General features: G+C 40.5%; 1 protein-coding gene across 1 annotated transcript in view; it reads right to left on the minus strand.

The window, feature by feature from the left end:
- NOTCH2 (notch receptor 2) overlaps nt 1-12042 on the minus strand; it is a 175080-nt gene that overhangs the window by 71505 nt on the left and 91533 nt on the right. The window contains exon 5 of the mRNA XM_065880859.1: nt 6159-6281. Coding sequence (XP_065736931.1) covers nt 6159-6281 — 123 coding nt within the window. The remainder of the gene's footprint in view (nt 1-6158; nt 6282-12042) is intronic.

Below are 12042 nucleotides of genomic sequence, written 5' to 3' on the forward strand. Positions count from 1 at the left end.
AGTGATTTATTCCCACTCCTCCTTTTACTCCTCCCTCAATATCCACTTTTCTCTTTAACCTCTTGCAATCTGGCTTTCTTCTCTCCTTTACAGAGGAACTCCATTTTAGAAGATTTCCAATGACCTCAAAAATTCTAACTCTCTGCAATTATCATTTGGATTTGAGTCTCCAGGTTGTCATTCATTCAATAACCATCATTTGTTAAAAATTGGTCCTGGGAATGCCAAAATAAGTAAGGCCAGTTCCCAATTCCCCAGAGGCTGAGAGTGTATTAGGTGAGATAATAAGCATATAAAACAGTAAGAGCAGTATAATATTGCAGGCGCTATAAAGAGGCATGTAGAGTTGAGTCAAAGGTACAATCTTAAAATGCACCCCCTGACTCAGTGATGCTATAATGGCAGAGCTTCTTCCGAACTCTTACACATCCCCTTCTCTCACCTTCATTCTTTGGATCCTTTTCCTCATCAATTTTCTTAAGTGTAGACTTAAGATCCAGACCCTCTGGCCTTCTCAGTCCGCACACTTTCCTTACAGACTTGAACATTTCCAAGCAAACCAAAAATAAGACTCGCAATCTGAGGCTCTAGCGCCTACCTCCATTTTGACCTCCTAGGTCTTACTGCTGAATGTTTTCACTTGGAAAACTCACCACCATCTCTAGCCTATTTCTTTATCTCTGTCAACAGTCCCCACATTCTCCCACTACTCAGATTTTAAAATAGAAGTTAACTCTTCTCAATCTCCCCCCTTACCCAAACAAGTGCTTAGATCAGTGGTCCCCAAACTTCTTGGCACCAGGGACTGGTTTCTTGAAATACAAATTTTCCAAGGACTGGAGGGCGGGGGAATGGCTTTGGGATGATTCAAGCACATTACATTTATTGTGTACTTTATTTCTATTATTATTGCATTGCAATATGTAATGAAATAATTATACAACTCACCATAATGCAGAATCAGTGGGAGCCCTGAGCTTGTTTTTCTGCAACTAGATGGTCCCATCTGGGGGTGATGGGAGACAGTGACACCCGAAGTGTGTTGCTTATGTCCAGTCTACTCCATAAGATGCAGCTTCATTGTCACTTGCCACTCACTGATAGGCTTTTGATATGAGTCTACAAGCAATTGATTTATTACGGGCTCTGTGCAGTCACACCTCTCTGCTAATGATAATCTGTATTTGCAGCCGCTCCCCAGCGTTAGTATCACCGCCTCGGCTCCACCTCCGATCATCAGGCATTAGATTCTCATAAGGAGCGCGCAACCTAGATCCCCCGCATGCGCAGTTCACAGTAGGATTCGCGCTCCTAAGAGAATCTAATGCCGCCGCTGATCTGACAGGAGGCGGAACTCAGGTGGTAATGAGAGTGACGGGGAGCGGCTGTACATACAGATGAAGCTTCGCTCGCTCACCTGACACTCACCTCCTGCTGTGCGGCCCAGTTCCTAACGGGCCATGGACTGCTACCAGTCCATGGCCTGGGGGTTGGGTACCCCTGACTTAGATGGTCCCCAATTCCTATCCATGCTTCTTTCAAACTCATGATCATTCCTACTTTTTAACTCCTATTGTGGTTATGTGTTGACTTCCTTATTTCTTCCTAGTGAATCTGACCATTCTTCAAAGATTAGGAATTGATATATTTCTTTTCTGTGTCTCTTATAGCATCTAGCATAGTATGTAACTGTAAGTTAATCAGTAAATATCTGTTATTGAAGCTACCTTACAACCATTCTCTGAGGGCTTGAAAAGTCATGAAATGAAACTGGATCTTTCCTGGGATGCAGCAAAAGCCAGACATTGAGTCATGGACCACAAGGGCAGAAAAGATCCCTCAGTCTCACCTCCTGCATTTATTGGGCCACACTAACCACTCACCCCTGTTCCCACCAACACAACCACTAATTAGCTCTGAGACCTCTGGGATGACAGTGCTTTAGGTTAGCACTCCGGCAGTCTGCTCAAATGATAGCAAACTGAGGTTGGGTTGGGGGGATGGAGCAGAATTCAAAAAAACAGGCTTATTTTCAAATCCCCACAATCAAGTTGACAGCAGAGAAACTGAAACGGGAGATGCATTTTTCCATTCCTCCATGCAGACTACAGATGAAAAAACTTTTGCAGTCCCAGATATACTTAGTTTCCACTCTCACCAAAACGCTCCATTTCTATAGTATTAAAAATACAGAAAAGTGATTTTGAGAAAAGCCTCATTCTAGAGAACAACTTGCACCAACTAGAGGCAAGTCTGAAATAGGAGCACTGAGTTCAAAATCAAAATACCACCATGAAAAGACTCCATTCCCAGACAGCACCTCTGGCAGTATGTACTTGGTGATTTGTGCCAAAAATTTTTGCTAAAGTTGGAGCAATTGACAGCAAAGGAAATCTTAACTAACACTTTAGGTTCATCATGCTATAAAGGAGAGCTGAGAGAAAATGTGATTGGTTTCATTTGACTCATGTCCACCTAACTTCCATGTTCACTTCTGCTTAGTGTCCCAAAGCACTATTCCAAGCCCAAGCTGAAATTACATTTCTGGGTTCTGCACAGGAAAATAAATCATGTCTGCCCTAGGAGTGAACCCAAAACCAAAAGCAGCCAGAGAGGAATTTGTGAGTTGAGTTTAGAGTCAACTTTAATTCTGAAGGAAATGAACCTTTAAAAGGAAAATTCAAATAACAACCTATGTAGACAAAACATTAATCTACACGGCTTCAATTAATTTGGGGACCTTTTGTAACTTTTTTTCTTAAGTGGATATCTGCCAGAGCAGACCTTCTCTCATAAGATGGCTTGGAGCCAAAGACAGTAATAGTCAAGACATTGGTGCTCAGGCTTCCTCAAATCCTTAGGTATACATACATATCCTAAAGGAACATCCAACTACCAACTTATCTCTATAACAAGATTCCTATTAAAAAAAAAAAGTAAACCATTTGCCCAACTCCCGACACCAATTTCTTTCTTCCCCCTGGGCTTTTGTTTGTCCAGAAGAGTGGTAGCCTTTGAAGGCACAAATTAGTACTATTCTAGACAACCATGTCAGGTAAAACCACTCTGCACTGGGCTAGGTAGTAGATCAACTACTTATAAAGGCTAGTAGGAAGGTTAAAAGACAAAAGTAGTAAAATCATCTAGAGCCACAATAAGTAGTTAATGGAAACACAGAAAGATGTAAAATATGATGTCAAAAACAGTAATCAGGGCTTCCCTGGTGGCGCAGTGGTTGAGAGTCCGCCTGCCGATGCAGGGGACACGGGTTCGTGCCCCAGTCCGGGAAGATCCCACATGCCGCAGAGCGGCTGGGCCCGTGAGCCATGGCCGCTGAGCCTGCACGTCCGGAGGCTCCGCAACGGGAGAGGCCACAACAGTGAGAGGCCCGCGTACCGCAAAAAAAAAACAAAAAAACCTCTACCCCTCATACAATTATTGTGAAGATTACATAAAATAAAACACTGTAATTAGCTCATTATTTGGGTGCTAATAAACACTGGTTAACTCTCAGCTCCCAGCCCCATTCATTTCCTTAATTTGTATAAGGCAGAAAATACTTACGTGACTTTATTTACAGCTCTAATGTCAATATCAATAGGAACACTAAAACCCAAAATTTTCTTTCTATTCTTCTCAGAATGAGGTTGGGGCTGGGATCAGGAACAGCTCAGCTATATGCTACTGACAACAAAGGTCTGTAAAGCGCTCTGGTAACTGACATCATCAACAGTTCAACGACCCCATTCCCTCACCTCAAGCACATAGTAATGCTAATATTAATGTGGTGAGCATTATCACAGAGGAATGTATGGGGTAGTAAGGGAGCCCAGAGGGTAACACTTAGCTCAGCCTAGAGAGAGGGGACTATAGGGAGAGGAGAGGAGAAGGGAAATCCAGAGAAAAGAAATGGTGTGAGCAAGGACATAGGGCGCGGCTGATATAGGAAGCTGTTCTTATCGCCGAAGAAGCAGATGGGGCTGAGACCAGGGAGGACTTCACATAATGAAGGAAGGACCTTGGACTTTATCCTGTTGGTCATCGGGACAGTTATAAAAAAAAAAACAAGGTTGTCACTGGAAGTCAAAGATTGGCATCGGTGAAAAAGAAGGAGGAAACCTGTGGTGGGAAACCAAAGACTGAGGGTATTTTCAATGACAGCAGATCAAAAGAAATAAATACTGACACACTGACACACTGAATTTATCAATTCTGCCATGCCCTCTAGAAAAAATACAAAAGCACATGGAAAAAGAAACATCTTCAAAAGGCTTTCATAGGAAAAAGGTATTTACTAAACACCCTGGGGCAAGAAATTTTGGTAAAATATCATTTCACTGGGAAACTTTCCCCCAAGATTGGACCTTCCTAATTAATATCAAAGCAGGAAACTGAGTGTGCTATCAAAGAAAAATCAGCAGTGAAATCACAATTATCATTTAATCTTCATTGGCATCAGGAGCCTTGGTACCACACAGAGCCACTCTCTCCCACAGGGCAAGGGAGAGATTAGAATGGGGTCAAGTTCCTAACAAGTATCTCATCCTGCCCAATACCACTGTGAGGATCATTAAAAAGAGAAAAATTCAAATCTTTCCAGTTACTATTTGTCACATAATTAACTTTACAGTAATCTTTTTAAGTTGGAAAAAAAATGACCTATGAAAAACATCACCAGAGAAATGGCAAAAGCTAAAGAGAAGAGAGACTATGACAGAAAGAGCAGAGGGTTAGGAGTAAAGTCCTAGGATCAAGAAATCAAGAAGAAATTCTAGGGGAAGTCCAATTTTAGGGAAACCCAGTGGGAAAGTATCTTAAAAAAAAAAAAAAAAAAACAGTTTGGGGATTAAAAGCAGAAACGTGTGCCCTTCCAGGAAATCGTATTATTGAAGTTTTAAACCCTTTTAATCTTTTTCTATTCCTAAGTCTACAGCTCTAAAGAGTACTCTAAATAATTAGCTGCTGCAGATGAGGGAAGGCAATTCGGAGACTCTAAGGAATACCAGGTAGTAACCACAGCAATCCAATTTCAAGACTTCTTTGCTGGGCACAATCCTTCACTGGTACTGGAGTTTCTTCCTTATAACGTTAACTTATTCTTGGGTTTCCACATTAAATCAATCAACTTCTCTCAAAAAGGCTCAGTTTTAATCACTTAATCAGTTCTTACTTGTCTCCACTTTCAGTTAGATAAATAGATATAAACAGGAATTGGAACCAAATGTCTGCATAAACTCAATTTCAAAAATAAGAGGAAAATCTGCTTAAGACAACATTAGAAGCTTCCAAGAGGTTGTAAATTTAAGCAAGACTACTCTTCTAATGTCAGAGGCAGAAAAATCTGTGTGCAAAAAGGGATACAAAAAAGGAAAAAATAGCAATGGAGATGGGTGTCGTAAAAATAATGTCATCAAGAGGACCTGCCCAACCCTTTGCATAATTATAGGACATGACAATAAGATGAGATAGATTTCTGTCTGTGAAGAAACAATAAGCTCTGAACTCTCGCAGCCTGCATAATTTATTTTCATTTCTTTTTTAGTTGGAAGAAGGAAGAGCATTTTAATAACCTTTTCATGTAATTATGAATATTCTTTGATACTACACCAAAACTTGACAAGTTGTAGCTTCTTCTTCTTTTCCAGCTTTACTGAGCTATATTTAACATAACATTTGTGTAGGTTTAAGGAGTACAACATGATGATTTGATATACATATGTATTGTGGAATGATTACCACGATAAGATCAGTTAACACATCCATTACTTCACACAGTTACCATTTTTTGTGTGTATATGGTAAGAACATTTATATTTTTGCATTTAAGTATGTTCCTTTCCTCTCAAATATTTAATAAGCATCTACTATGTTCCAGGCAATGTGCTGTTTTACCAGATAATAACGTCAGAGTCTTTCAATAACGTTCTTTCTCGTATCTCCCACAGCACCTGGCGTGGTGCTCAGTTCACATCAGCTGCCCAATAAATACCCATGAAAATATTTCTTCCTTTAAGTGAACATGGGGGAACATATGGGGTTAGCACTATACCCAATGATGTAGCACAGAGACCCTTGTAAAAGATGCCCACTTCAATAACAGACTGCCACTGGTTACCAACCTATGCCCCATTCTGACTGATTTGTCACACCATACATACCTGTCCACTGAGGGGGGCAGCGGCAGTTGTAAGTGTTGACCCCATCCACACAAACCCCTCCATTCTGACACTTGTGATTAGGACAGTCATCAATATTCCGCTCACAGGTGACCCCTTCAAAACCTAGTAAGACAAGAACAGAGAAAATGATAAATTCTCACACAGATGGTGTGATCTGCTCTTCTCCACAGGGCATGGTCATCAGAACAGACTGACTTCATTATTTCAGTTCAATAGGCAGCAGCTGGTCAACCCAAGACTCACCATATAAAAATCCCCCAATCTTCTGTCTTCTCTTGCCTCAAGCATAGTTAGACACTTAAAATGATTCATTATGCCAATGACATGCCTTCATAGTTACCTCACAAGTATTTCAAAGTGTTTTCATGAAATAAAATCCCAGTGAAGATAAATGTCTACTCAGAACAGCTATTTACTCGTTCTAAAAAAAAAAGGGTATTAGATTTTCCCCAGCTCCATGCTAGATTAATGGGAAGAACAGATAAAAGATTACCTAATTAAATTTAAATTCCTTTTTTTTTTTCCCTTGGGAAAATCAGCGTGGTGGGGGGGACATAAGAAAAAATATTGAACTTAAAAGTCTGAAGATACGGGTCAAGTTCCAACCTCACTGCTTATAAGCTATTTAATACATGGTAAATTACAAACTCTGAAGTAGCTTCCTCATCTGTAAAATGAGGCTGACTGCACCTGCCCAGCCTGCCTTTCTAGGTTGTTGTAAGTGCCACATCATGAGTAAGGTAGAAATAAATATAAAAAGCTATCTGAATATCGGGTGGCATTATTACTAACTAAACTTGCTAACTATTATTACTAACTAACCAACCCTTCAAATTCTTCATCCTCCTCTTCACATTAACAGCATTGCTTCCTTCCACTTGATTTCTCCCTTCCATGAAAAATGAAACTAGCACACCAAACTTCACCCTAACTGCCCATAGAGTGTTCCTCTATAATTCATACGTTGGGCTTCTTCTTTCTCTCTCCTTGCTACCAAATCTCTTAGCTATTAAAATAGAAGACTACCAGCTTTAAAACAAGAGAGAAAGTTCACTGATCATCCTCTTATTTGAAATACATGTGACTAAGTATTTGCCCTCTTCAAAATGTCCCTTAAGTTTCTCTCTCTTACTCAAAACACTTATTGGGTCTTATACGAGGCACTGGTATAGGTGAGTAAAAGAAAGAGTCCCTGCTTTGGGGGCATTACAGTCTGGTGAGTGGGACAGACATCAATCACACCTTGCTTTATTCATTCCTTACCACAAGCTACTGCAGTATTCTACATCTGCTCTGTTACACTGGAACATGGCTGGTTTCTCTGAATACAGTAGCAGTCATGTAAATGAGTATGAACCAAGCAACCAAAAAAATTATCCAGAGAGCAAAGGAAATCACTTTGGAGATAATTGAGAGCTTGACTGAAGAGAATTCTGTTTCTCTAGGTGTTTGGTACTCAGTCCATTCAAGCAGATGAGTCATTAAGTAAGTTTGAGAAAGGCTATGAAAAATTTTATAGACTCAGATTTTTAAAAAAAGTAATCATATTACTCCTATATCTGTTTAATCACATGTAAGTCTTACAAATGGACTAATGAGTCAGTAAATGTTGAATTGTTTAAGCCCACCCATAATTATGATAAGGTGAGGGCAAATCTACAGATCCAGAAAGTACAGTCCCCGAACAATAACTGAGGTCTCATTTCTAGCCTAGTGCTCTTAAATGGAAACATTCTTCAGAAAAGTCAAAGATAGTTTTAGAGTGTAGGAGGGAAATACGGGGTCCTGGCCCACCGCTGTTAGAACCTGTGTGGTCTGGTGGTGTTCCAGAACTGCTGTTGGTCATCTTCCCCCTAACTTGATCTCCCTGGTGACTAAATATTGTTGACTAGAGTGTCAAGGAGGTGATGAAGACTTTGTAGCCAAACTATAAGGACCTGAAACTGTGACCCTGAATTTATATTTGCCAGTGCTACAACTAACTGAATTCACCAACCACAGACAAATTAAGAAAGCAGAAGCACTTCAACATAACCACAATATATAAGAAATAAAATGCCTTCTTTTTATGACTAACTATTTTAGTTCTTACCTGTCACTATGTAGGTAGGTAAGAAGACAAGTAGGTGAAACAGTTAATTCATGGTTGAAGCATGGCCTCTGGGGCCAAATTGCCTAGATTCAATTCTCACCCTTGCCACACGGGCAAGATACTTAAACTTTCTTTCCTCTCTGGGGTAATTAACAGGACCTACCTGAAAGGTTGTTTTAAGGATTAAATGAGTCAGATATAAAAAACACTTAATTCAATAAATTGTGTTGGAACAACTGAATATCTAGATGCAAAAAGAATAAAGTTGGACCTCTTCCTCATCCCATACACAAAAATGAACTCAAAATGTAAGAGTTAAAATTACAAGACCCTTAGAATAAAACATAGGAGTAAATCTCTGTGATGTGGGCTAAGCAGAGATTTCTTAAATATGACCAAAAGCACAAGCAACAAAAGAAAAAACTGATAGTTTGGAGTTCCTCAAAATTAAAAACATTTGGGCTTCAAAAGATACCATAAAGAAAGTAAAAAGACAGCCCACAGAATGGGAGAAAATACTTGCAAATCATGTATCTGTTAGGAGACTTATATCTAGGTTATATAAAGAATTCTTACAACAAAAATTAAAATACAATATATATAATATAATAATACAAATAGCCCAGTTATAAAATGGATAAAAAATCTAAATAGACATTTCTCCAAAGAAGATATATAAATGGCCAATAAGCACATGAAACGATGCTCAACACCAGCCATGAAGGAAATGCAAATCACAACCATGATAAGCTATCACTTCACACCCACTAGGATGGCTATAATTAAAAAGACAGATAACAACAAGTGTTGGTAAGGATATGGGGAAACTGGGAATCCTCATACACTGCTGGTTGTAATGTAAGATAGTGCAGCCACTATGGGATATAGTGTGGCATTCACGAAGAGATTAGAGTTACCATATCACCCAGCAATTCCTCTCATAAGTATATACCCCAAAAAATGAAAACATATGTCCACTCAAAAACTTGTACAAGAATGTTCACAGCAGCATTATTCAAAATAGCCAAAAAGAGTGGAAGCGGCCCAAATGTCAATTCCCTGGTGAATGGATAAATGTTGATACAAAGTGGTAAATCCATACAATGGAATATGATTCAGCCATAAAAAGGAATGAAGTACTGATACCTCCTGCAACACAGATGAATTTTGAGAACATTAAGTGAAAGAAGCCAATCACGAATGACCACATACTGTGTGTTCCCATTTATTATATGAAATGTCCGGAATAGGCAGCTCTATAAAGAAAGTAGATTAGGAGTTGCCTAGTGCTAGGAGGGAGTTAGGGGGAGGTTAGGGAATAACTGCTAATGAATACTAAGCTTCTTCTGAAGTGATAAAAATGAGCTAAAATTTATTGTGGTGATGGTTACATATATCTGTAAATATACTAAAAACCACTGAATTGTACACTTTAAAAGAGAAAATTACATGGTATGCAAATTATATATCAGTAAAGCTGTTATATTAGAAGGAAAAGCACTTAAAACAATGCCTGATGCACAGGTAGTGTTTTACACATATTAGCTAATACTATTGGCTTGGCCGAAAAGTTTGCTTGGGTTTTGCCGTAAGATGTTACAGAAAAACCCAAACGAACTTTCTGGTGAACCCAATATTATATATCAACGGGATCAAAGAAACCCTGAGAGATTATCTACTCTGATCCTTCTAAGTTACAGATGAAGGTAAAGGCCACGTGGCTGACCTACCCAAGTTTAAATGCCTAGTAGTCAGTACTCAACCAGAAAATTTTTTTTTTTTTTTTGCAGTACGCGGGCCTCTCACTGCTGTGGCCTCTCCCATTGGGGAGCACAGGCTCCGGACGCGCAGGCTCAGCGGCCACAGCTCACGGGCCCAGCCGCTCCACGGCATGTGGGATCCTCCCGGACCGGGGCACGAACCCGTGTCCCCTGCATCGGCAGGCGGACTCTCAATCACTGCGCCACCAGGAAAGCTCTCAACCAGAAATTTTATTCAATTTCAATCAGTATGATCTCTGAGACCCCAGACTTCCTTTTCATTAATCTGAAAAACTGATCTTGGGTCAAAAGTTCCCATGTCTGAGAAAACCCTAACCAAATCAGTTTTCCTCCAAAGTTAAGACAGGATTTATGCTTTAAAAATAGAGTTACAGTACTCTTTGTGGAAAGAGCTAGCAAATTCTTATAAGAAAGTCTACCTAAGGGCGAGGGGAGTAGGGAGGGAGGGTAAGGCTTAAATGAATAAGTTATAGTGGAATCACTTCTTAAAAATGTTTTAAGGTTTTAAGGGAAAAGGAAACAGACAAGTCTCCAGACCTGTGGGTGGGATGGGTGTAAAAGACTTACAGAAAGGCTCACATGACTGTACTAAAAGGAGTCCACTGCTTAAAGCCAATTCACATCCTTAAAAGGCCAAAAAGAAAGAAATTAAACTCAGAAGGAACATTTTAAGACTGTGCTGTTATAAAACCATGGGCCACGTAACTGATAAATGATGACAGTGAGGGTGGGGAGCAGAAAAGTGTCTTTCGAACTTGTCATCCCACACAGAGAACAGCATCTCTCAAGAGAGCTTCCACATCTTTCCATTTTCAGCCCCCGGGAGGTATGAGGGTGGAAAGGCTTGGTACAGAGGCACAAAGAAGACAGCAGAAAGGGGAAGCTGAGATGACACAACCAGGATTCTCCCAGGCCAGGCTGAAGGTCCTCAGGAAGAGCTTCTGTACACAGGGATGAAAGAGTGAGGAAAACCCAGGGATGCCTGGAACCGGACAAAGGCACAAAAGTAAACAGCTACGTGCTACCTTCTCCCCCGCCTCTGGGAAGAAACCTGTCACAAGAGCAAGCGGGCCCCACCTCTGTCCCACTGGTTTCCTCGGCACACTGCATCCGTCCTCTGAATGGGCCCCAATGAGCTCACCGACCCCATGACTGGCCCCTGGATGCCTGCCCCACCACCCACCCAGGTGGCTGCTCCTACCTGCCTCCCTCTGTAGCTCCCAAATCATCTCCACTTCCCTTTCTAACTTTACCTCCAAAGAAGTCAGAGAAATGAATAAAGGGGTTCAAAAGAAATAAATTCAGAGCATTTTTTAAAATTATAGAATATAGGAATTCTCTTCTCTATCACATTCATTTGTCAAATATTCATTAAGTCTCAATTTTGTTCCAGGCAGTAAGCTGGATACTGGGGAATTTAAATGAGGGTGTCTACTGGCAAGGATGAACAGTCAGTTTGATAAGTGCTGTGCTAGATGTATACAGGTTGCAAAAGACCTCAGGTCTCTAGTCCCCGCGGGGTAGGGAATATGGAAGGCATTTCAGTGAAGTAGGTGCCTTTGACACATCATAAGGAATAAGTTCTATATAAAAAGGCAGGGTGGGTGGGGGAGGTAAGTGACAGAAGGCTGAGGAGGTAGCACGGGCAAAACTGCCAAGCATGACAGAACAGGAAAAACTCCCAGGAACATCAAGTACAACTAGACGCAGGGCCCAGGTTAGAGGAGCTAAAATAATGCGCCCTGCAAAATGGTATGACAATTTCTGCATCTGCTCCAGTGAAACCTGCCAGATTATGATTAGTATAATACCCAAGGGAACATCACATGCCCGTGCATATGAGAATGCAAGAGGGAACTCTTTCTAACAGTTTTGAAGCTCAGCAACTGAAGAGCAGACACAAAAGCCACAAAATGTGGTTAAGCTTTATTTTAATGATATAGGGATATAACATATCATCAGCCTGTAGTGTACAGAGGTGATTTACAAA

This window comes from Phocoena phocoena, chromosome 1 (genome assembly GCF_963924675.1).
Source record: "Phocoena phocoena chromosome 1, mPhoPho1.1, whole genome shotgun sequence".
In the NCBI taxonomy this organism is placed as follows: Eukaryota; Metazoa; Chordata; class Mammalia; order Artiodactyla; family Phocoenidae; genus Phocoena; species Phocoena phocoena.